This window comes from Corvus brachyrhynchos, unplaced genomic scaffold (genome assembly GCF_000691975.1).
Source record: "Corvus brachyrhynchos isolate BGI_N302 unplaced genomic scaffold, ASM69197v1 scaffold125, whole genome shotgun sequence".
In the NCBI taxonomy this organism is placed as follows: Eukaryota; Metazoa; Chordata; class Aves; order Passeriformes; family Corvidae; genus Corvus; species Corvus brachyrhynchos.
Window position 1 is genome coordinate 1,524,251 of NW_008238342.1, and position 26,746 is coordinate 1,550,996.

Consider the following 26,746-nt stretch of genomic DNA (forward strand, 5'->3'; position numbering starts at 1 on the left):
GATTTCTGAGCCTTGTTCCATTGTTATACACAAACAGGGATGTAAAAATGTGGGAAGTGTGGAGCAGGTAGGTAATCATAAATTTCATAAAAGAGGAACTACAAATTATGTGACAGAAGCTTAAAGTGAGTGGAAATATTTATTTTCCCCAGCACAATGTATAATTAAACTCTAGAGCTTGTTGAGTCTTATTCCTGACTCAACAAAAATGATGGGAGAAAGATCATTCTGCGGCTAATTAATGAGAGGGATAGATGCAGCTTTTGACTTAAAAAAAAAATCTTTATATTGCTGATTGTCAGAAGATTGAAATGGTAAATTCTGCTTCACAGCAACCTGATTCTCATGTTCTGCTTAAAATGGCTGCTTTGCCACTGCTGGAAACCAAGCGTTGAGGTAGATGGGCTTTTTGTTCTATTGTCCATAAACATATTTTGTCATACTTAACATAGAGAGTGTTCAAAGACTGTTCTATGGCCTTCAGGTTGACTTGAAGGTATTTCAGAGAGACCCTTTGCTTTGATCTGTCCCTCTGCAGCCATCCCTGTGATAAAGGGCTTCCAGGTCAGTGTACGAGGTAGTGAAGTGACCCTAGTGCTATCCACTGGGAACGGAACACTGGGGAAGGGTCAGAGCACTCCTGCAAAGCAAAGTCACGCCTCACAAATCTCTTCCTACAAGGAGGTTATCAGGAATACCGAGTTAGTTTTTACCACAGCAGGTGCCTGGAGGATGAGAGACAAAGGATCTAACTGGAAATGAGAGGTTTTGGGCTGAATAAAAGGGAAAAAAATATGAGGGCAGTCAAGCAGTGGAAGAGGTTTTCCAGAGGGGATGGGCAATCCTCCTGGGAGGTGTGGAAGACTCAGTGATAAGCTCAGGCTTGATCCTGCTTTGAGCAGGGGCTTGGCCTGAGGCCCCTTCAGCCCAGATTATCCCATGTTGCTTTGTTCTGCCTTAACAAGGACAGGTGTCACACTCACCTTCTTGGAGATGAGTTGTTTTTTGGCAATAAACAAAACTGCGTCTAAAAACACGCTGGTGCACCTGCTGGAAACCCGCTTCTTTATGTCGGGAAGAGTTCGCTCTTTAAAACAACACTGTATTACCTGAGTTTGGTTTTCAAGGTTTCAGAAGCCTCATTTTGCAGCTGAGCATTTTGACAGCTTTCTTTTCAAGTCTTTAATGGTTGCTGTAATTTGGCTTTTGAAGCAGCGCAGCTCTTCAAAGTCAGCAGTGAGACAGCACCAGCCAAGGTCTGCCGGGTGCTGCCGGCGGGTTCTCGGTGCCTCGTTCCTTCAGCTGTCATTTGTCAGAACACACTCATGTAATCTTAATGAACAATGTGCAAAGCCATTAAAAACTCAGTTACGGCCTTCTCTTTACTGCAGACGTGAGAGAAGGCAAACATAAAGTGCTGATGTGTAAACACAATAGCCACCATCTGCTGCAGAGCGCCGTTTCGGCTCCAGAAAGAGGAGCTATGTTGCAGATGCATCAATAATAGGACGCTTATCAAGGCATCATTATCCACCAAGCAGGGGAAAAATTGAAATTTATGGCCAACTAGAGAGCACTTCAAGGTTTAATTCCCCAATTTTCAGTGGTATGTTCAATAACTAGGAGAGAGTGGCGTTTTATGTTCCTGCCATTGGAAAGGATTTCTGAAAATGAATTTATTTACTGTCTCCCCATCCTCCTTGCTTCTGACTGATCTGAGCACAACACATCCATTTTTACATATTCGGGATAAAAACAGCGAGATATTAATTAATTCAACCTGTTGATCCAAGAACACCATGTTTAATTGACCTTATACTCAATTTTCTTTAATGAGCTTATACTTCTCTGTTGAATAAACATAAAAAAGAACTTTTACCCAGAATAGATAATTTCCCCCCTCCCCCCCAAAATTCTTTTTTTCCAGTTTATTGTAGACTTGGAATTTTGAACTTTCTGGAAGGAAGTAAACAAAACAATGAAACTCAATGATATTTTTGTTTCTTTTTTCCCCAGTTGGATATGCAACAATCTAAATAAGAGTTTCTCCAAGATACCTTTTGTTTTATTCATATTCTTGCCTGTAGACATTCAGGTGGCTTTCAGTCATCTGTTGATCAATAATTTCCATTTGTGACATGTTAATTCATTCCTTAGTCCTTTGTATGAGTGGAAAACGTGACAGGTAATTTGTTGGTGGCAGACCAGATTGTATCTCTTTTATTTGCACATATAGGCCTATAAATTGAGAATAAGTCCCATCAGCTTCAGCTCTGTGCTCAGCCTAAAGAATCTGTGAGACCCTGAATCACAGTATGTCAATTCTTATTAAGGATAATGAGGGAAACCACATTTGTCTTTAAAAGGCTGGCTTGTTTTTCATTTATTTTCTCCTGGTGGGAGCTGTTTTCATGATCTCTCACCTACCCCTCAGTGATGAACCTTGCCCACACAAGTTCCATGGACGTGGACATTTGTAACAGGACAGTGCATCTCATCTGTTGATCTTGGAGCATGCAGAGCAACCTCGTGGAAGTTCTGGAGGACAGGATACACGTTCAAGTTCACACTGTGAGAATAAAAATAAAACTCTGTGTATTTGGGGCCAATTTATAGGATACAGGGTATCATTTATTCACAGCTGAATTTTATAGAATGAATATTTTATGAATTTTGTTCGTGTGCCTGACGTCAATGATTGTCTTGATGGGACTACAAGTTTTCAGCCCCTAGGATGGCCAGGCTCGAGGTGTCTCTCTGGGATCCTGTGGGGTGGGCTGTGCCTGGGGTATCCCAGGGAAGGGTTTGTGGGGGAAGCTGCCACTCCAAAGCTCTGTGGAAACAAAGGCCTGTGGTAGAGCTCCTAGAGAACAAATTCCTTTAAACAAGGTGTGAGTTCTTTTCTCTGGCAGAGATGCATCTGTAAGTGGAAATTTTTCATCTTTTCCACTGTGATAAAATAATTCCTCTCATCAGGACTTTTCTTGAGAAAGTTGTGTTTCTTGTAGTATTTCCTCCTGTACCTCTAGACACATTGTGTAAAAAATCATATGCTACAAATAGGAAGCTGTGAATAATTTATCCATGGTGATTGTTTGGAAGGCTATTTCTTTAGCAATTAAGACTAATTATTTTGCTAAGTGCTTTTTGGTGGATGGGTATTCTTCTTGTTGGTGTTGTCAGTCGCTGGATTCAGGCTCCCCACCCTCCCCAGAATTGTCAGCAGTTGCACAAATGCTGTTGTCACCACAAATAGCTTGTGATTCATTTTTTTGTGGGTGGCAAAAAATAAAATTGTAATTATTGCTTGGAACTTTTTATAAAAGCTGATGTTTTTTCTCCCAGAGGAAAGCTCATTATTTTTATATATGGATCTGTAAAAGTGAAATACTCCCTAACTTCTGGTGTCATTGAAACTCTTACCTCCCCCAGCGCAGTTCCAGGGCGGTACTGTGTTAGACAAAGCACAGCTTCAGAGTAGTCCTTTAGGGCAGGATAATCTACATATTACCCAAATTGAAAAGAGAGAAGTTGAGAGGCATGCCCAGAAGTGGAATGCTGAGCCAGGTGCAGTGCAGTCGATTATGGTGTAAAAATCCCTGTTCCTGGGTTCCTCCCCAGTGTAGGAGGCGCTTGGTCAAGAACCTTGTGAAGGAACAGGAGCTCTGCTGCTCTTGGAGGGATTCACTGGGCTGCACCAGCCTCCTCCATGGGAGAATTGGCAAATGGAGAACTCGTCTTCATTGTGCTCAGGTGGCTCTGAAATGCTTCAGGCAGAGCATTTCACAGCAGCTGCTGAGCTCCTCCAGACCATGCTGCCCTTGCTCAGCAGTTTTACAGTGCCTTCCCTCCCAAATTCTCTGCAGAAGAGTGGCTCTTGCAACTGTGTAATGCTAGAGATCCTAGAATCCCAGAATGGTTTGGATTGGAAGGGACCTTAAAGCCCATCCAGTGCCACCTCCTGCCATGGGCAGGGACACCTTCAACTATCCCAGGTTGCTCCAAGCCCCCTCCAACCTGGCCTTGGGCACTGCCAGGGATCCAGGGGAAGCCACAGCTGCTCTGGGCACCCTGTGCCAGGGCCTCCCCACCCTCACAGGGAACAATTCCTTCCCAATATCCTATCTAAATCTACACTCCTTCAGCTTAAAGCCATTTCCTGTCATCCTATCACTCCAGGCCCTTGTCTGAAGGCCCTCTCCAGTTCTTCTGGAGCCACTTTAGGCCCTGGAAGGGGCTCTAAGATCTCCCCAGAGCCATCTCTTCTCCAGGTGAATGCCCCCAGCTCTCCCAGCCTGGCTGCAGGGCAGAGGGGCTCCAGCCCTCATGGAACTGGGTGTTATCATCAGCCTTCCCACACCTGGCTGTGTCAGGTTTCCAGCCTGCTGCCTCAGCTGACAGGCTGCGCTGCCTCCCCAAGCCTGCTGGCAACTGTGCCTTCTGATAATAAATTTTCTCAGGTCGTAGAGACAGAACCCAAATTTCAGTTTCTCAAAAGTTTAGTTTATATGAGTAGATTTTTAAGAGTAGTGTGTATATGTTACATGTTGAAGAATGGGATTGCATGGTTGACTGTGAACAGAGTTACATCAGCAATGGACATTTTTCAGGATCCTGATTTTTAGAGAGAAACTGGAAAGTTTGGATTCAGCACTAACTTTTCTCCAAGTCCTTGCTGAATCTGGAATTCCTTGATTTGGGACCATTTTGGTTTTTGTTTTTCCTTCATTTCCACTGAAAGGTAGCATTGCCAGAGGCCATCTTGCCTATAAATTTTCTTGGAGTCTCTTCCTCTTCCCCAGCTGTGCTTGCATTGCACTTGAATTTTCCAAGGTCTTTAGAGTATGTAACCTTTTTTTTTGAAAGATTGACTTCCTCCTGTCAATCTTTTACAAAATGCATATCTATCATATAAACACAGAGAAAAAAACCCACAGTTTTGTGAGAGAAAGTTGTTTGTAGCTGCTATAAATTTATAATATGTGACTGTTCACTGCACGGAATTGATCCAAATGTTTGCCTGGCTCATCTGAATCACCTGCTGTGGTGAGGAAGAGGGAAAGTCAATAGGTCAGAAGTGAGGCAGGGCTTTTCAAACTCAGTCTTCTGTGAACTGCAAGAGGCCAGCAGACAAATACATTTGTAGCATGGCTTGGCAGCAGCATCAGAGCCAGGAGTGTCAAGAGGGCTGTGTTTGATTAAAAATTGTCATGCCTGGCTGCTGACACAAAGATTCCCCCTGCCCCAGTCCCGGTGTTTTCTTTAGCTCTTTCTGAGTGTCTGCACCCACATAAAGGAGATCCTTTCAGCAAAATTGAATCGAGTAACTCTCATCATGTTCTCCCTTACTGCTGGCATTTGTCACCTTGATGGATCTGTGAGGAGATGAGTGGAGACACAATGTGCTATAAAATAACTGCCTGATGAATCCAAATGTGAGTTCAACATCAAGTGCCACGGTTAATATGATGCAGACTTCCAGGTTAACAAACTCATAAATTGCATCAGTATACATTTCCTTCCTGAAATTCAGCCTACCCTTCCCTCCCACAAGAATTATTGTCCTGTTGCATTATTACGAGTCAAGATGTTGCTGTTCTGTCAACAAGCCTCAGTTGTTTGGGCTCTGAAAATTGGGGTTTTCTTAACGTGACCTTCAAAAGTTTCAAGTGCCAGGGTTCACAGGTATGGATTGGGATGAAGAGTGTTGGGGCCATGTGGGCAAATACCAGCTGAGAGCTTGGTCTGTTGTTTTTGTGTTGAATCATAAAACTGTGATGGAAAGGACCTTTATAGATCATCAAGTCCAGCCATCAACCCAGCCACCAGCTCCATGCTCACCACTAAACCACATCCTCAAGCACCACATACACACATTTCTTGAACACTTCCTGGGATGGTGACTCCACAGTCTGTTCCACTGCTTTACAACACTTCCCATGAAGAAATTTTTCCTAATATCCAATCTAAACCTCCCCTGGTGCAACTTGACGCTGTTTCCACTCATCCTGTCACTTGTTACCTTGTGTTGAATATGCTTTTGGGGGACTGTATGCAGCAGGAGAACCTGGTTGTTGTTTGAAGTGGGAATGTGTTTTTGTTTAGAGCGACTGTGTGATCACAAGGTGATAAAATAATACAAGCAAGACAGTATTTTTATTTTGATTTGCAAGTTATTTAATTAAAGCGGTTCTAGCTGGCCCTGAATCTACTGGTATATATACCCTGTAATTTTAATATCCTTTCTCTCTGTTACCTAACAACTGGCATCAAACAGCTGGTTCCTTCAGAGGAATGTTTTGTTTTGTGGCTTGCGAGGGAACCACTGACTTTTCAAACGGAGCTGTTTATACCAAAAATCCAAGCAAACCCACCCTTTGTTCTCTTCTTTCTTTGCTCTGCAGGCTCCTTCATGATGGTGAACAGCTCTGGGCGAGCATCGGGGCAGAAAGCTCACCTGCTGCTGCCCACGCTGAAGGAAAATGACACTCACTGCATCGACTTCCACTATTACCTGTCCAGCAGGGACCGCTCCAGCCCCGGCTCCCTCAACGTCTACGTGAAGGTCAACGGGGGGCCCCAGGGCAATCCCATCTGGAACGTCTCGGGAGTGGTGACCGAAGGGTGGGTGAAGGCAGAGCTGGCCATCAGCACCTTCTGGCCACATTTTTATCAGGTAGGGGTTTGTAATGTTTTTTCCTGTCTCTCTCCTTTGGATGTCTATTGTTAGTTTTGAAAATGACACCTTCCTCCCTGAGTTTTCCTCTCAGGATAAATTCACCTCTAGTGGTTATATAGGAACTTGACGTATTCCTTCCCTCCTCACCTTTTTTCTGTAGTTGTTGACAGGCCACAGAGTGATGGATGGGAGTCAATTATTGACATGACCCACTCGTTCATGATGAAATTGCCACTTGTATTGGCACTTCCTATGGCACTGTGCAACTGCGAACACAACAGAGTTTCTGGATGTGTAGCTGTACTCAGCATAAATTTGCCTGGATTATTCTTGGACCTTGGTTGGTTCCATAAGAAGGAACATTTATTGGCTTGGCTTTGCATCTTGTGCCTACATGAGGGGTGTAAGGACATAAGGTACTAATAAACTCTTGTACCATGGTGTCAGATGTGTATATTCTTCACCAGATCCTCAGTTCCTCCACTTTCTAGCACAGCTTTATTTATTCTGTTAGAAGACTTTTTTTCTTAAGCAAGGGCAGAGCTGAGGAATGTAATGGCTGCCGTAGTTTTTGATTATATTAGTTCTACACCTACTTGTTGTGCACACTTCATGTGGCAGCTTTGCAGCCATTGTTTTAGTTTCAGTTAGATATTTTGCACACAACAGGCTCACACACTACTTTTTGTGTTGAAGGAATACTTTTGTCTTGTTTTATATTCAAGACACACACCAAAAAAAAACCCTAGGAGGTAATTGCATCCTAAACCTTGCAGGAGATCTGATGTCCATGTGATACTAACAAAAGCCATGAGTGAGATAGGGACCAGGATAGAATGGGCCATGAAAAGGCAGCAAATAGTCTGTGAATAAAAAACAGCAGGTAGGAAAGCTTCTCTTTTTCTTGCTTCTAATAACTGGGTAGGAGGTCTGTAAAATCTGAGCTGAAGGAGAATGCTTTAATGTTCTGCCTCTGAAAGAGTTGTGGATACCAGAAGAATCCACAGAGTGCACCGGGCAGGTGAGAGGGAAGGATAAAGAGATGCAAATGTGTGGAAAGTGGTGTTTTAAGGGCAGTGCACAACTTGTGACTGTTCTGAAGGCGCACTGGAGTGCTCCTACTCCATTCATATTAACGTGATCCTGGGCATCAACCAGAATTTTCTTCATAGCAGGTGCTCCACAGAGATAACAGAAATGATCTTTCACCAGTAAATCAGTGCTTGAAAAACCTGCAAAAGGCAGTCTGATCTCACACTAAGAGGGATCCTGCTCTCTGATATATCAATAGGAGGCTTCCTGAGCCTCACTTAGGTCTTTTACAAGTGCTTTGGCGGGTCAAGTTTGCTTTTCCTGGGCAAAAGAAAATCCTTTAAATCAAACAAGAATTTTCCACTGCAGCACAAAAATGAATGGATTAGAAGGCAGCAGTACCTGCCCAGGAGCAGTCCTTCCTAGAAAATGCAAGGGGCTTCTTACTAACTTTGTGATCAGTGAGAGTGATGTTTCCTTCTTGTCATACTTGTATTTTTGTTCCTTAAGCATGGCTTTTAAAATTTGAGATCTGTCCTAGTATTATGGGGGTCTAGTAGACTGATCTCAGTCTCTGGTTTTATAAATCACCTTGTTGCTGGTCTGTAGTCCTGTGAATTTCTACATTTAAGCAAGGTTTAAAAAAAAATAAAAAGAAAAAAGAGAGCTTGAAGCTTGAAAAAAATGAAGAGAAAAAATTATTGGTATTTGGCAGCCTAAAGTGACACTTCTGGCTAAATAAGTCCAGAGGTGGGAGGATGACAAAACTTGGGTGTGCTGCTGCCTGAGGAGAGACTTGTTTCACACTCAGGAACTAGAATGAGCCATTGGAGTGTTATTTAGTAAAATCCTAGGATGGCTTAGGTTGGAAGGGACCCTGAAAATCATCTCATCCCACCCCCTACCATGGGCAGGGACACCTTCCACTAGCCCAGGCTGCTCCAAGCCCCGTCCAACCTGGCCTTGGACACTTCCAGGGATCCAGGGACAGCCACAGCTTCTCTGGACACCCTGTGCCAGGGCCTCCCCACCCTCACATTTGTCATTTATTTGTCAGCTTTAAATCAAAATTGTATTCCTGGAGAACTCTTTTTACACAAGAGGCCTGACAGCATGTTCTGTATTTTGAAAAGACCGGGTAAAAACAACATTTTCCCTAAATATTGAAATCTGCATCAGGCAAAACGTCGGTTATAATCCTAATTCACAGAAACCACACCATCCTGGATTGGGATGTGCATCAAAAATTCAGCCAGTCAAAAAAATCTGAAGCTCTCTGCCCTGGTCTGGGGCTTTGTCAAGTACTTTGAACTTTGGAGATGTGGCTAGTGGAAAACTGGTACCCAAACCAGATGTCAGAGGTCGTGTTTTAGGTCTGGCAGTTCTGTGCCAGGGTCATAGGAGTCACCTGGCTGCAAAAGCACTTAGCTGAGATAGAAATGTGGGGAGATTTATCATGTCTACCCTGGAGTTACTTGTACTTGAATTCCCAGCCTGCAAATGTTTCTCAGCGTAGCGAGAAAAAGCTCTAATGGTTCTTGGAGAAAGGTAATGCGTGTAATCTTGAATTACTGCTTGCCATAAGGATGAACTCAGTCCCAGAATGCACCAAGGGCAGCACTGGAGTCTGCCAGGAAGGTGTTTTTTTGATGTATAGCAAGGAATGTTATTGATCCATGCCGGGAGAAAACTGTTGTAGCGCTGCAGATGAGCTGGGCTACGCTGCTAACACAGACATTGTTGGTAAATCACAGTGCTGCAGAGGGGCTCGTTTATCAGGAGGGAAACATGAAGTGACTTTGTATTTGCAGGTCTCAGGAGCATTTAAGAATGTGGGGTTTTTTTGAGAGTGAAGTTTTGTATTTTGTCAACTGTATTAATTTCTGAGAAGTACTTTAAATGCCAAGCATTGTTAATAGCAAAGCATTGCATGTCTGAACCATTGTGCTGCGTTTCCAACTGAATTTAAAAGGACATGAGTGATACTGAGTGTGAGATTTGCAGAAATGGGCCCCAGAAACATTAATTCCTGCCTTTTCCTCACGCTGGGTCTCAATTCCCTGTTTTCAGGAAAGCCTGGGTGCTTCTGTGCTTCTCACTTTGACAGGGATGAAATGCTTCAAAACACACGAAAAGACAATAATGTGTAAGTTTGAACTGGGAAAGGGCAGGAACATCTGAGTGTGGAGCAGAACAGAATAAAACAGTCAAACAATATTGCTTGAGTTGAAAGGATTCCTCTACTCAGTGGATTCTGCAGCAGTGGACAGGGATTTTTTAGAAGCTGAGTTGGTTGCTACTGGAATAATTGTATTGTGCTGTATTAAAGACCCTGTACGTGTTGGTAATTAACCAAAGGCAATTCTCCATATATTGGTGCTTCCTTCTGCCACCCACTCACAGCTGATGCCAATGCCCTGGAGAACTTTTTGAGTTCTTGACTTGCAGATAATTGAGAATTACTTTGTTGTGGCTTATGACTTTTCACAAATGCAAAACTAAAATAAGATTTTTGTAGCTGTAATGTTGCACTTGAATTCAGGTCTGAGGGGAGCTGCAGTAGAGCCTTGCATGACCTTCCCAGTAAATGTAATTTTTATCATGAATGTTATTTAATTGCTAAAGTAATTATGATTTCCATACTAAAGACTCCTATTTTATATTCTTATTTTATACAGTCCCTAAAAAGCCTATCAAGGACCTTGATAACACAAAACACTTGCTAATGGTTTTTTGGATTATTTTATCTTCCTGGTGTTTCTTGGGCAGCCTAATTGTTGTCTAGTCTCCTCTGGAGGAGAACTTTATTTCTACATATTATGAGCTTTTCTTAGTTTGTCTTCACCTGTTTATTTTTTTTTGTTCTACCCGTTTTTATGCCTTTGTTTCCTTATGGATGTCTTTCAGGAGATCTCACATCTATGTTTTGAAATGGGGGAAGTGACCTTAGGAAGTCATGGAAACTCGAGTAGAAACGATGTTCTGGAAGCCCAAATACAAAGAAAAATTAACAACAGCAATTCTGTAGTTCAGAAGGATATTTTGGGTCTATATTTAGCCAGGGCAGCATTTGGACAGTTGAACCTTTTACTGTATTAAGTCTTCTGATGAAGGAGATAAAGGGAAGGCTGAGCAGTGACAGGCTGGGAATGCCAGCTTTTATTTAGAACAAAAACAACTGTTGAAAACTGGCTTTAAATAGTTACCTCTGTGTTCTAGTAGGGAATTTTAGAAGTTAGAAATGACTGGAGTACTTTCTCCTATGGAACAAGTAGCAGCACCAGGACACTGCTCTAATGGCAATAGCTGTGCTGGCTGAACATGTAATTAACTCTGTCCTTGGAAACCTGATTATTTACTCATGCAAAAATGAGCAGTTCAGTACAGTGCGAGCATTGCTTTAGTCAGATGGAGTCAGACTGGGAATTTCCCTTTCAAATGCAGAGGACAGCACCCATTACATCTCCACCCATTCATTTTTTTAACGTATTAAAGGATAGCACTTCACTCCTTTGGGAAGAGAATCACTAATTTGGGAGGTAGCATCACTGATTATTTAACATCAGTCTGCATTTTTATTATTATTATGGCTTGACATCTCTAAACTTCCCGTTCCTTGTGCATGACTCAAGTTGGAAGGGCCCCATAAGGATCATTAAATCCAACTCCCTGCTCCTTCCTCACAGGACTGTTGAAAACTCAACCATGTGACTGAGAGTGTCCTTCAGATGCCCCCTGAACTCTGCCAGGCTTGGTGCTGTGCCTGTTTCCTGGGGGGGCACTGCAGGGACAGATCTCCCTCCCACTGAAGAATCTTTTGCTAATGCCCAACCTGAGCTTGCCCTGACTCAGCTTTTCTCCATTTCTCCATGTCCTGTTGTTGATTCCCAGATTGAGATCTCCCCCTCCACTGCCCCACTTTCCAACAATTAACTTATTTTTAATGATCTCTATCAGATTTTTACTTTTTGTTGTTTGGATTGTTTTTTCTTTTTCCTGCATTGCTGATTTTTTGATAGTCCATCTATTTTTATAATAAGATACTTCAGGTCAATTTTTCAGGTAAAAATCACAAACCTATAGGAAAGAAGGAGATTTTTATTAATCTGTGATGAAATATCTGTATTTTCAGGCCCACATTACTGGAATGCTTTCATAATACAGGTACACAAAAAAGGAAAAGGTTGGTTAATGTACCATTAATGAAGAGAAATTCTGCATGTTTTTTAAGAATATTCCTTCTCAGATCATGTTAGTGGAATCCAGGGAGAGGCAGAAACAACACCATTATATCTGAGAAAATCTTATTTCAGTCCGGAATCCAGTGTCATCCTTTGCTTGTAATTTACTTTCTAGTACTGCAAGGGCCTGCACGGCAAATCAAGGTTTTCTCCAGCAGAATCCATGCATAGTCACTGATTCAGGAAGAGAATTCTATCTCGTGCAGTGCCTTCTCCAATTGTCCAAGGCCTGCTGAGAACAAGATATCAGATGATTATCCACTTAATGTTCTTGGACTGGTGCTTAGATGAATGGAGGGGGGGGAATATAGCCAGGGCACTTTTTCCATCTCCAAATCAGAGATGCACAGAGTTGTCTCTAATCCTATTGAGTGTTGCTCTAAGTCTTTGTTTTCCATCCCCAACAGATTTGGTGTTGCATTCACACACTGAATTGCCCTGGTATCCCTTCGTTATTAACTAAATGCCTCCAATGACTCAGGCATTGGAATAACAGCGGAATGTGGCGACTGCTGAAATTACTCATGCAAATGTTCTTTTTCAGAATCTTTTTTTTCTTTTGTGTTTCAGGTGATATTTGAATCTGTCTCTTTGAAAGGACACCCCGGGTACATAGCTGTGGATGAAGTCAGAGTTCTCGCCCATCCCTGCAGTGAGCACTCTTTATTTTTCTGACTGTACCAGTGTGTTATAGGCCACAGCTTGTAGTGGAAGGGAGTGATTTACCCAGCTGGGTCAGCACTAAAATGTCTTATATCCCTCCAAGACCCCTAAGGACAGTCAGCCTCGCATAATTACCTACCTTTGCAAATTGAGCAAAAGGCAAAGCTGCTCTCAGTTTATAGCTAGTGGAATTCCCTCTCCTTTACTTGTTAATAAACTGACGGTTTTATTATTTCTTGATCTTATTGCTGTAGAAAACAATCTAAAAGGCATCTCAAAACGGCCTGTGTGGTCAACTTCTGAAAAGAACAACCAAACAAATTGTTTCAGTGTTTCCTTGGTAAGAGGCCTGTCCCAAAGGTGGGTTGGTCTCAACACATTAGACCTGCTCTGAAAGCCTGTAAAGAGATTAAAAATAAATCTTATTCAGACCCTGCACTTATACAGAAGTAGAAACTAATGCAGCTCCATTACACTGTTCAAAAATGTTAGTGCTACATTTCTTCTGTTGCAGGCACAACAATAAGCTGAGTTTTACTTACTTTTTTCATGTTTAAAGAAGCATTGAGCCTCAGTCTTTGAGTCTGACCTTGTTCAGTTCCTTTATACCCCTCCAGTGGGGCTTGAGGGCTTTGTATATTTTATGGATGCGATGTACAGTTTCTGGTAAAGATTTTTTTTTTTAACAAGCCCTCTTTCTGGCTCATGGTTTCAGTAAGTCAGTGACAGCTGCTCACAAAAAAAGAATGATGGATCATATGGATGGAGTGAAATCAACTGGTTTTGCTGTGATCAGAATGTCAAAGAACATCTGCCATTCAATGTGACAGACATGGTTCTGCTCAAGTTTAACAGGACATTTTTGATAACTGCAGTATGCTTAATTGCTGCTTAAGTAAATTATATTTGTATTTACCATGTGCTCAGTGCTCAGGCCTTTGGGTGCATTTACTTCATTAAGAAATACTTACAGTCTGTATTAACCAGATGTTGCTGATAACTGGCATCATCCAGACAAGTCCCCAAATGGTCTGTGCCTTCCACAGCGTGTTGGGTGATCGCTGGTCCCTTCACTGGGAAAGAGGCCACTAAATAAACCACGGGGCAAAGCCTCCACAAGAAAATGATGGGATTTAAAGCAGTTAGGCAGGATGTTGTGTTATATCCCTGCTTAATTAAGTAAACTGATTTTGAATCCATTTCTTCAGGTCCTTCCTCAAAATTAAGTGTAGTCTTGGTGACTCAACACCAAAATGATTCAAACAGGGTTGGTTGGTTGGGGTTTTTTTTAATCTGTTTGCAACCCCCAGCACACAGAGCTCATTACAGGCTGCCAGTTCTCTGCAGTCTCTCTGTAAATGCTTCTCCTCTCTGGTTCCCAGTGCTGCCTTTGTTGTTCAGCTGTGACAGTCACCAGGGTAAATGTCACCCACGTGTTCTCTTTCCTTGTACAAGCTTAGCCCCTCAGATTTGTTTTACAATTGTTGTAAATCAAAACACAGGGACCATGAAGCTCCTGGTGACCCTGGAAGTTGCTGAAATCATTGGTCTTATTTCTTCATTTCTGCTTTACCTTCACAGATGGCAGCATAGCAGGCAAACCAAAGCCAGCAGAAACAGTGAAATGCCCCTAGATGACACAGTAATCCAGAAAAATAAATATATTGCTGGTGCTACCTCTTTTTTTCCCTTTGTCCAGTGAAGCAATGCACTGGAATATCCATTTTCCTTATGCTAAAAGCTCATTGACTCTGTGTGCATGAGCCCTTGCCATCACAGGACAACCCATGCTCCAGAAGCTGGGCAGACCTAAGGACCAGAATTTTGGGAGTGGTGGGACTCTACGCCTTTGTATTTGTAGCTGACTTACAGCTGCCCACTGTAGACTGCAGGCAGAAATACTAGAATTATCCTGAAATGCCATGTAGAACGTTCTGCATCTCCCCCAGAGGGAGTTTTCCAGAAAATCTTCATGCAAATGCCTGCTGCCCAGAAAGCAGGATGGTACAGAGTCCCTGTCCTTCAGGAACTGTCAGTGAGCTGTGTGTTGGATGGGACAGAGAAGCAGATAAAACCATTTGACACGGTGTAGGGACGTGTTCTCTGCTCATGTGTCAAACTCTTGTACATCAAGTCTCAGCCATGCACAGCCACAGACGCCCACATCCCTTGGAAGTTTTGATTTCCAATGGAAGAAGAGAGGTTATAATGTCCTCTGAAATTATGTATTTCAGTGTCTAATCGTACTTGAAAATGTACAGATGTTGGAAAATACGGACCTTTTCAGGCGTAAGTTTATTCAGTGTGTCCTACTGAAACTTCTCAAATGATACACAAACTTTTTCTGAAGCCCTGCAAGAAATTAGTTCACTTAAAGGTGTTGCATTCACTGCTGTAATCTTGTTTATACTTTTCTAAGCTAAATAGAGACCTAACTCAGTCTGGTATTTAATCAGAAAGGTAATCCTCCTATCTAGTTCCTTTGTGAAAAAAATCAGTGCCTGCATTTTTCATATCACTGGTTTAATTTTGAAGTAATGCTGAATTTAGTGTCAGCAAAACACTGGTATCAGTGATCTTAAACTAAACCAGTGATACAATACTGTCACTTAAATGAATATTTCATTTAATAGCTGATTTGATATTGATGATGCATTATTCTAAAGGTCTAGGATGTATTTGATGGTCAATAAAAGAAAAAGGATAAAAAGCCCTTGTGAAAATGAGGTTTGGGTCAGTCATGCTTGACAAGCACAAAAGCATTTGACTTTTTTTGACCTTTTTAGAAACATAGTTTTCTGAAGAAAAGAGATTACTCAATTACTCTTTATAGCAGGCAATAAGAAATTGTGCCGGTGACCATGAACTTGTGATTTGATCCAAGTCTGTGTTTTGAGAGGTGCCAGGGCTCTCTAAGATCCCTTAGGCCACCCTCCCTCATCTCCATCACCACCTCTCTCTGCAGGGAAAAGTTAAATGCTGAGGGGCAGCTTTATTTTGCAAAGCCACTTCAGCAAGGAGAGTCCCACGGCTTTGGGGAATGTTTGGGTGGGTGCAGCACAGTCGGGTCCTGCCTTGCTCTACCCTTGCAATCAATCCTTTGTCTCTTTTGCCAGGAAAAGCCCCCCATTTCCTACGGCTGCAGAACGTGGAGGTGAACGTGGGGCAGAACGCGACGTTCCAGTGCATCGCTGGGGGGAAGTGGTCCCAGCACGACAAGCTCTGGCTCCAGGTACAGTAATGCCCTGGTGGTTTGTCTTGTTTAATTCAGGGGTTTGTTTGCTTTTGCAAGTGAAATATAGAGGTAGAGAAAGATTGGTGATGAGGCAAAATCTTTTCATCGACATCCTTTGAAGAACTGCCTGAAATCATTTCTAGGCAAGAGTTTAAGGTGACAAAGCATGGAATTAGGGTACAGAAAATGGAAACAATGGCCAGTGACAGGAAAATTCTGGTTTCAAACAAATGCCCACGTACCTGTAAACACTCAGCTATAAAGCAGAAGAGAGAGGAAGTGGAACAAGTTCTCTTGAGCTCTGTTATGCCATCTGCTTTCCTCTCACCCTCTAAAAATGTTCTCAGCATCCACTGAGATATATTTTTGACTTATTCTGTCTTTTTTGGGTTCTTTCATTAAAATCTTTCCACTGTTACAATTAGTTGTGTATAAAAACAATTCTGACCTGTAGCAGTATGAACCCTTCCCTGTGAGAAGCAGAGTTTGGGGAGGAAATAATTGCTGTTGTTAATGGAAACCTGCTTTCCATTCTCTAAAACGGCAACATTTAGTGAAAATAGCCTTGGAAACAACCCTAAAAACTGTTTACTGGAAACTGGCAAAACAGCAATGTGCTTTGCTTTGAAATTCCTAATAAACTGGACAAATGAGCAAGTTGAGGTGTTTGTACTGTGGAGAACAATTTCTGGCTAATTCTTTGTCTGTCCCTTTTCCAGTTGGAAAAATGTGGCCTGGCATTGGTAGAGAGGTTTATTGGGGAATGCTGGATATGCAAGGATGTCTGCTCATCCAACCAATTTATTTAAATTGGTCCAGAATCAGAGTTTTGCGTCTGAAAAGGCCAAATTCACAGAATCTGTTCATTTGTAGTGTTTTCCCAGGTGAACACAAAGCCTTCAGCTGTTGTATTTTCACATCCAAGTGGGGCCTCTACTTACACTGTGTGGAATTGCACAGTCAGAGATGCCACTTTGCAGCCTTTGCAGGAACTAATCTTAGAGAATATCCTGAGCTGGAGGGACCCACAGGATCATCCAGCCCAGCTCCTGGCCCTGCACAGACACCCCAACAACCCCACCCTGGGCATCCCTGGCAGCGCTGTCCAAACGCTCCTGGAGCTCTGGCAGCCTCGGGGCCGTGCCCATTCCCTGGGGAGCCTGGGCAGTGCCCAGCACCCTCTGGGGGAAGAACCTTTCCCTGATAACCAGCCTGAACACCCCTGGCACAGTTCAAGCTGTTCCCTGAGTCCTGTCCCTGGTCACAGAGAGCAGGGATCAGAGCTGTGCCTCGGGAGGAGCTGCAGCCCCTGGTGAAAGGTCTGACCTCAGTCTCCTCTTTCCTACTCTGACCAAGCCAAGTGTTCTCAGCTGGCCCTCATATGGGTTCCCTTCTAGACCCTTCACCCTCTTTCTAGCCTTAGAACACATTAAATGCCCAGATATATCTCAAATATTACATAGAAGTGTGAACTTAAATATATCATGGATTCACATAATGGGTTGGAAGGGACTTTAAAGCCCACCCAGCCCCAGCCCCTGCCATGGGCAGGGACACCTTCTACTGCCCCAGGTCACTCCAAGCCCTGTCCATCTTGGCCTTGGACAGTTCCAGGGATCCAGGGGGGCAGTCACAGCTTCTCTGGGCACCCTGTCCTAGGGCCTCAGCCCCCTCACCTATGTATAAGGCTCTTTAAGGCCCAGCTCACACAACCCTGTGGATTTCCTGAGGGAATGGCTGAAGTCTTCTCTTAGAAAGCTGTGCTTGTACAAGACCTCTCCCAGCAGTATGAACACAGAGCTCTGACCGATGTTAAACATCCCCAGGAATTAATTACACCTAGATGCACAAATGCACGTCCTGCCTGTCTCCATTATTGCATTATTTTTCTCTGTCTCTGCAGCAGTGGAATGGACGGGACACAGCCCTGATGGTCACTCGAGTGGTCAACCACAGGCGTTTCTCTGCCACGGTCAGTGTGGCCGACACATCGCAGCGCAGTATCAGCAAGTACCGCTGTGTCATCCGCTCCGACGGCGGCTCCGGGGTCTCCAACTACGCCGAGTTAATTGTGAAAGGTACGAGCATGGAACCAGCAAATTCATACAAGAGGAGTGTTTTCCTCCCAGAGGACAACTGTGTATAAAAATTGGCATTCTCTTGGATGTACTAGTTTGAAAACAAACCAGTGGGAGGCACTAAGTCAGAATAACAATTTAATGGGGAAATTAAAGAAAAGGAAAAAAAAAAACCTAAAAGAAAACACTGGTTCAAACCGACAGAGTCAAGATACGACCTGAGTCCCTGTTAGGCAGGGTGGTGGTAGCAGTCTGGTGGAATGGTGGCTGCAGTCCTCTGAAGCAGTGATCCTGTAGAAAAAAGGGTCTGCTCTTCCTCAGAAGGTCCAGTGGTGGCTGTGTAGCTCCTGTCCTCTGGAAATGCAGTGGAAAGGTTGTCTCTGGTGTTCAGAATCTCAGATTATATCCAGGATGGGATGCTTGGTTCCTCCCTCTGGGTGGAGCATCTCACAATGGGGTCATGAGTCATGAGGCCAAGTGTTGATTGGGCTCATTAACAGTAGATAGTCCGGAGGGAGTTATCTTTGAGTCATTCGGCAGGACAATGATGGGCCATTAACAGAAAGATAGTCTGGGGGGAGGAGGCAAGGAAACACTGCCCCACCTGATTTCAACAGCTCATGAGGATGGTAATAGAATACACTGCAACCCAGGACATGGACCTTCTTCTTTCATGCATGTTAAAATAAGAAAAAAGGGTAAAAGTGGCATGAGTTTAAGTTGGTATCTTGAATATTTGAATTTAAACTTTGCACTCAGCCCTCTTTGTAAGCTTTTGTAGTAAAATATGGTGGCTGTGGAGACTTTTACTGTAGTCAGCTGAACAGTTTGTCAGTCAGATTCACCTGCTTTCCTTTCCAGTATTTTATCAGGCAAAAATAATCTTGTGATGGAGCACTGTGTCAGGAGAGGCTGCTCAGGGCTGCTGGCAGTAAATGCTGGGATTGATTCTGCTGATGCCCTGAAGTCCACAGTAGAAGCATCAGTAGTTCTTGAAGGGTGTTTGGATTTTAGCCGTGTTAATTACCATGATTCAAGAGCCTGACACAGGCAAGGTGTGTTTCAATCTCACCTTCACAAGGTGTGTGGTGAAGGGCTATTCCCTATGCTGGGTTCTTATTTATTTATTTTTCAAACTTGCCTTGAGCTGCACGACAGGAATGCTCACTGGCTCTTAGGTGGTGCGTTCGGAAGGCAGCTGAGTAGTTCCTGAGGTACCCTGTGTTTGGGGTGAGAGGAATTTGAAGTCTGGGTGTGCTCACAGGGTATAATTTATTGATCTAAATGGAGGGTATGAAAATGGAGGGCAGCTGTTGAAATGAGATCAAGTCGTCCACTGTGCTACTTTCTGCCAGCTGATTCTGTCATTTGGTGATCAGGTGCCTCTGTAGTGCCTTGGAGTGTTGTGTGGTGCAGATGTTCAGATGACACAGATCATGAAGAGAATGCTTGTTGTGGATGCCAAGTGCTTTTAATTCCCACCCGGTGATCCTGTATCTTGTTCCAGTCTGGAGGAATTAGTTCATGATTAGAACAGAATTGAGTTGCCAGGAGTGGCATACCTAGGACTGTACCACAGCTAAATAGAGGGAAGGCAGCCTTCCAGAGCAACCAGGTATCAGAGCACTCCAAGCTGAGTTAGGTGCCTGGAACTTCATGTTTGTTGATAGCAGCAGGGGAAAAAATAGAAGAATAACTTAAAACCATGGATGGCTGGATGTCCACCAGGAGAGATGCTGATGGCTTCATTGCTGGATTGCTCAGGCAGATGAACCCACCTGGAAGAAACCTTAAGAGAATAATGTTGTTGTGGGAAGGTCCAGTCCTGCTGCTCATCCCTGATTAGGGAGCAGGTGAGGTTAAGTGGCTCATTTGAGGTCAGTTTGATACCACCCTGTGACATACTGGGACTGCCAACCAGCCTGACTAATTTTAGTGTGAATAATAGCAAATTTGTAATGCATGTGCACAGGCTGAAATGGAAGCAAACTGGAATTGTTTAATTCTGAAGAGATAATTATTGAATTTTAATAATGTACTTGAGCATACATTCAATTAGCCTGGAATTGAAGTTTTTGCTCAACTGATAGTCCTGCTCCTAAACCTGCTAAATCCAAGCTAAATCTCTGCTTCTCATGTGCTTTTTCTTCATCAGAGGAACAAAAAAATCACAGGGTGTTTCTTCAGCAAAGAATAAGATTTAAAAGTGTGTCTGTGTATCTTTTTAATTGAAAGATCTGTTTGCTTCCCTATGCACAAGAAGTTTTATTGGAGTATTTAGAACAGAAACTAGTTTCCATTTCTCAATATTGAATGAAAAAGTTTGGTAGATATCAAAATAGAGGTTTTACTTTGAAATGCACATACTCCTACACCCCAAATCGGACAGTAAATACCTGCTCCAGCAAATGAAATGGTGAATGAAGTAAAATACACACCACCTTGCTTGTCTGTGGGCACCTTTACTGAGAGAAATGTATTATTGTAAAGTAATTACTGGCAATCTTATACAAAAGAACATAACTGTATTAGTTCTAAATTATTGCAGTGTGTTTAGTGGCAGGAGATACATTTGTAATCCTGTGAAAATGCTGTTCTGTAGGTAGCTATTTGCTGTATGTGCTAATGCTTCTTTGTCTTCCGCCTTGTATAAATGACAATACATTTATTCTTCTCTTTGCACTCTCCAGTCCTAACAGCCCGACCAGAGAAACCTATCATTTCCACCTGCACCCCTTGCCATCCTTTGGTGCTCCAGTGGAAATAGCTCTTCTCTATTTCTTCTCTCTCACTGTTGCACATACAGTAATTTAATACAATTTTGTACAGGGCAGTTTAAAAAAAAAACCCAGAGATTCTCTGTCTTGCTATACTGCTCACACCTGAATGGAACATCTCTTGCCTGTAATTTTCTTCTAAGTAAAAGCTGGGTGGCAGTTACTGGTATTCTGAGCAAAATGTAGGCTTTGATTGTGTAAAAGTTGTTTAAAGCACTGTGGAAATTGGCTCGAATTTTATCATTTAAGGTCTGTATTAATGCTGGTGTCCTTCCAGGACACTTGCCACATTAGGTAAGGCTGTGGATAACATTTTGAATTCTTTGGGGGAGTGTATGGAGGACTGTTTGCAGTTGGTTTTTTTTTTTTCCCCTTGATTCCTTTCAGGTACTCTGGATACCCAAATTAATCACTCAGTATATGGTGGGAATCCATGCAGAGCTAGCTGATAAAGAGGGAATATTACATCATCTATAACCTATTTTTCATGAGCCAGTTTTGCTGAGATTTTCACTCTCCAGAAGTCTCTCAAAATTACTTTACTGCTACCTGTTGCTACCTTAAAATTCTTCTAAGGCTCCTGGCATTTTCTTAGGGTCTGTTCTGCTGCTACAGGGTTAGGAAGAGCCTGTTGAGCCTCAGCACAGCCTCTCTACAGACCTCTAAGGGTATGTTCTAGTTCTCTTCAGTTTTGTCTTAGTTGATTTTCAAAGTGTTTGGTTGAAAAAACAACCTGTCTCTTAACCTGAGTGGATTTCTGTCATCCCTGTGATATTTGGGACAGCTTTTATCAGGCTTTTATCAGTCACACGAAGAGCTGATGCCTTGAGTGACACAAGAGGGAGAGGTGGGTTCCTTGTCACAGTTGTTTACTATTCTCTCTCTAGGTCTTTTCTGGTGTGATGTTTGTCACTGTAATTCCACCATCTGTTTATTAACTCACCAGGTACACCCTGAAATCTGCTTGAGTGATCCGAGTCTCTTCCTAAAAGCAGGCACTGGAATTTACAAGAAAAAAAAACCAACCCCAAACCACAAAACAAAGGAAAACAACATAGACACAAGCACTAAGCAATAAACTGAATGAAAAAAACCCTGTCAAGTTGTTGGAGTTGAAATACTCAGGTGTGAAAAACATGATAAATAATTAGCTATTTAAATAAATCCTTATATGGAAGCTTCTCCAGTATGAAATACACTGCGAAAGATTCAGATTTACAGTTCTAAGACAGACTCATCAAGGAAAAGCTCTGCAGGTATTTTGGCTGTCTCAGTATTTATAACTGGAGCTGACTCCAGAATAGTTCCAGTTAATTATTTAACAGCAGAAAGTTCTACTAAAAGAAAGAACTTTCTGGAGCTTAAAAGTCATAGGAAATGAGAACATCTCTGTTCTTCAGCTGAGCCTGATCTTGGGCTGCAGCTGGCTCTAGAAATGTCACATCAGGCTCTCCACTGACTTCTTGAAAACAAGCAGTTCAGTGTGGGTATGAAAGTATGTGACTCATATATGTGTAACATAGTCTGGAATGTGTTCCTGGGATGAAAAGAGAGTTGTCTTCCTTGTAATTATGTAGGAGACTCACCAACTCCAGTGTTTTTCACTTCCTATAGAGCTGTTCTGGACAAGTGTGATGAGTATGAAAAAGACCCTTTAAAGCTTTTGGGTACTGGTTTGTTTATTTTTCTAAAAAAAAATATGTTCATGCTTGATACACAGATAGTTCTACACCCTGAGATATTCATGCCAAATGTGCCCATTGAAACTGACACACCATCCTTGCCATGATGGGGTAGTAAAAGCTCTGTTGGAGATGCTCAAGTCCCTACCCTTCACCCAGGGGGTGGGGGTGTTGATACGAAAAGTAGACTCTGCATTGCAACTGTCCTCTTTTGCCATCAGGGTGGCTGGGAGGCCACATCCCTCTGTCCCTTAGAATGCTTTGGGAGACAAGCTCAGCTGTGGTACATGTCTGGTTTAGATTTTACTGTTAAAAATATATTTTTTTCCCATGTGCATTAATAAGGAGCTGGAAGGTGTGAAAATTCCTGTCTGAATTTATCAGGTTCATCCAGATCGCAGAAGTTTCTGTGCATGTCTGTATTCATCTGCCTGAGTTCTGCACGTTAATCAAGGCCCTCAAAGTTCTCACCTTGTGAGCAGGAGTCAGTCCCTGGCTGGTGCTGCCAGCAGTGTCAGGACACTGTGATAATGAGGGTTCCCTGGCTGCCTGCTCTCTCTTTCTCTGCTCTTTCCCAGTTTACAGAGTACAGTCAGTGCTCAGAAGGTGATGTGCTGTGCTGTGAGAAGCTGAGTTCAGATGTGATAAGACATGTGATGATGTTGCTCCTTTGAGCACTACACCAGCACGGAGTGGGAGAAGTGCATCCAGACTGTTTATGGGCATTATGCTGCCTAGGAAATATCTGAATGAGGGAGAATGGCTCTGTCATTAATAGAGTGTCTGAAAAAAATCATTTCTTCCTTTATTTCTTTGCAGTCACAGCGGTGTATGGAATGTAACACTCCCTTCCTTGGTGTTGGCTGGTAATTACCTGAGCTTGGCACTGCTCTGTTTAATTCTCCAGTGCAGCTCTGTAGCAGTTGCTTTAACTCAGTTTTAATCATTAGGTAGGTGTGTGGTAAGAAAAGGGGAGGCAGAGAGATTACAAACACCAAGCTCACCACGAGCTGTAGCTCCAATTTCTCTTCTTTCCATCCAACCTATTATCTGTGAAGCCAATGAAGGAGATGAAAGACAAAGCTGTTGAATTGTAGGTTTTCAGTAGTATGAAACATGAGTCCTCTCAAAAGGAAGCATTTCCCTCTCCTTATGTTTAACTTCCAAAACAGAGCTGGGAAGTGAAGCCATTTCCTTGAGAAGTGATTAATGTGCAGTTTATATAAAGGATCCAGTTTTCAGCATTGCATCCAGTGCCACACTGACTTGCAGTAAAGGTCCAGAATATGCTTTCCTTGTTTCTCTTGTTTATATTAAAAAACAAGGTATAAATAAATATATTCAGGAAGAACACAAAGCTACAAGGGGTATGTGACAGGTTCATAATCTAATGGTGTGTTCTCAATTCAGTCTATATTTTTCCCAACTTCTTTGTTTCTCTCTTCAGTAGCTTTTTTGTTCCAGTGTTAGATGAGCAGGGAGTACTGGTTTAAACTTGACCTTGTTTCTAACACTCTGGGAAATGATAATGGCTTTCCTATCACACCACTGAGTGCCTTGACTAAATACATGATATACATGCAAACCTTTTAGTTTCTTGTTAGATTTATTAAGGAGGTTTAAGGCGACTGCACAGAAATTAACTCAGGACAGCTGATGCTCACAAAAGAACATAAAATACCAAGAACTCATCCCAGTGCCTTTCCTACCTGGAAGTGTTCTTGCAGTGGATGACCAGCAGATATGTGCCATTATAAAACAAACCTGGCAGCTTTTCATTCTTCTTTATTCCTTTTTAACGTACGAATTTTCATGCAAGTTAATTGTTAACGATGCTCACGTGACATTACAATTCATAATTACACTTTTTTTTTTGCTTATGACTGAGCTTAAAGACTTAGCACAAAAGATGAGTCACATTCATTGTTAACTCTCTTCTGCTCATCTTTCCTCTGCCTGCTTAATTGTAGGGAAGTTATTAATGGGCTTCTCCTGAAAAATAGGATCTAAAGCTGTTCTTAATTTATCAATCCTGTGGTTACAATGCTGTTAGCTGCTTTTGATTCAAGAAAAGTCTCTTGAAGTATCATCTGTCACCATTCATGGATGTTGGTGAAGATTCTGGTATGGTTCAGGCAGGACACTTATGGGATATAATTGTTGAGCATGACCTATTACCTCAGCAGGATAGGGATAACCCTTTCACATCAAAATACATTTCTTTTGCAGCAGAAAAAACCGCCACACTAAAAAAGTAATGTTTTACTTGATGTGAAATACAAGCTAAGATGCACCAGATTTCTTAGTAAGAACAGGTGATTGTTAGTCAGAGAATCTTTAAAGTGCAAAACAAAGGGTGTGTTTGCAATACAGTGAGACCTGGAGATCCCATCTGTGTGGGAGAAACCAATTAATTTCCAAAGAAAAGAGAAAGCTGTTTCTGTAGATGCAAATACCTTTTAATAGTTACCAGAACTATTAAAAGTTTTGTAGCACAAGACCCTAAAGAGGCTCAGATACTGATCTCTTTCAGACATGCAGTAGTTCCTGCAGCTAACAGGCTGTCTGCAGAAGTCTTGCATTTGTTGTAGGACACTGAACTAAAGAAGTTGAACATCACCTGTGGAAGGAAAAAATTCTGCCCTGAGCCAGGTGCTGATGAATTCCCCAGCTGTCTTTGCCTTGATTTAAGCTTTCATTTTTTGCTGGCATCATCCTGTGAGCCTCCACATTGCACGGATGGGTTTCTTAGGATATGTGAAACGTGTGCCCAGAGTTAATTTTTATTGTTTTTAAACAAACTGCAAGGCAAGATATAAAACAGTTAAAATTATTTATTGCTTCCTTATCTTGCCCTGATTTTTTGAACTTAGCTTTCTTTTGCTTTGTACATCTTGAAGCACCTTGGATTGTGGTGAGGTCTAACCCTTCCTAACACAATCTCTTCTTGTGGGTGCTCAGCTATCAGAGATTCCAGGTCTGCATGCCAAACACACTCTCCTCCCTCCTTTTCACACACCACTACAGACCCTGAAAGGTTAAACTCCTCTGCTGCTTTAGAGGTTGGCATTTACAAGCTGAGCCTCTAATCCTAAAGTAAAAAAGGTTGAAAGTTCATGAGGGAAAACATGATGGAGCTCTGTAAACACTTGACTGATGGGGCTAAGGATACTGGCATTAAGGCAGCTCCAGAGTCTTCTTAGCTTCCAATCTGGGAGATGGCAAAAGGCTTTTGAAGTCTGTGAGTGGTGCTGAATGGAGACCATTGTGAGAGTTCGTGTCAGGAGTTCAGGTGAATGGGATTTTTAAAGTTTGCATAGCATTTAGCTCTGAATGCTGGAGCTGAGCTGATTTGCTTTCCAAGCCAGCGTGACTGAACTCCAGGGAGCAGCTGATGTTGATTATGTTTGCATTTGTCCTATCTGAATGAAGAGATTAAAGAGCCTGTTGCAGTGTTAAGGAAAAAATGATCACTTTGAAGTTGGTTCACCATTCAACACTGAGATTGTGAGACAAGAAAACAGCCAGAATTGCAGTTTGGAGTGGAGACTTTGCAACCCTCTTTTTCCATCTCTACCCAACTGAAGAATGCTTCATTTTTCAAAGCAAATAATTTCCCAGCATCCATTCTAGCTGCAAGCTGATGAAATACTCTCCTCATAGAATCACCCCCTCAAACCTGTTGAGCTGCTTTCCAGCTTTGCTCTGATGTGCAGATTTTCTGCCATGGTAAATACCTCCTCTGGTGCTGGGAGACTGGTTCAGGTCTCATCCTCCCCATCACCCCAGCTGTGACTTTTAAAGATGCTTTAGATCTAAGACCAGAAATGTGCTGAGCAATGGGGTGATGGTTACAGCAAGCCCTGCGATTGTTTTATTAATTGGCCTAGGAATTTGAGAAGAAAACCCCATAATATGCTGTTTCCTAGCTCCCAAAAGTCCGTGCTGCCTGCCAAACAGCTGCACTATTACACCTCCAAGTTGAACAGGAATGGTATTAAACTAAAAGAGCAGAGATTAGATGGTGGGATGAAATTGTTTACACAGAGTGTGCTGAGGCCCTGGCACAGGGTGCCCAGAGAAGCTGGGGCTGCCCCTGGATCCCTGGCAGTGCCCAAGGCCAGGTTGGATGGGGCTTGGAGCAGCCTGGGATAGTGGAAGGTGTCGCTGCCCATGGCAGGGGGTGGGACTGGATGAGCTTCAAAATCCCTTCCAACCCAAATCATTCTGTGATTATGCTCTGCTCTGGCACCAAGATATACAAAACCCCTGTCTAATGACATTATTCCAGTCCTCCTTCTCCTTTTGTTTCTAACCAGGTTTCTCTTTAGTACATCTCTTGCCTCTCTTTCTCTTTCT

At 42.6% G+C, this 26,746-nt stretch overlaps 1 protein-coding gene across 9 annotated transcripts in view; it reads left to right on the plus strand.

The window, feature by feature from the left end:
• PTPRT (protein tyrosine phosphatase, receptor type T) overlaps positions 1 to 26,746 on the plus strand; it is a 315,834-nt gene that overhangs the window by 40,774 nt on the left and 248,314 nt on the right. For all 9 annotated transcript variants that reach the window (XM_017735146.1, XM_017735147.1, XM_017735148.1 and 6 more), the window contains exons 2-5: positions 6,405 to 6,676; positions 12,523 to 12,604; positions 15,732 to 15,847; positions 17,754 to 17,928. In XM_017735146.1, coding sequence (XP_017590635.1) covers positions 6,405 to 6,676; positions 12,523 to 12,604; positions 15,732 to 15,847; positions 17,754 to 17,928 — 645 coding nt within the window. The remainder of the gene's footprint in view (positions 1 to 6,404; positions 6,677 to 12,522; positions 12,605 to 15,731; positions 15,848 to 17,753; positions 17,929 to 26,746) is intronic.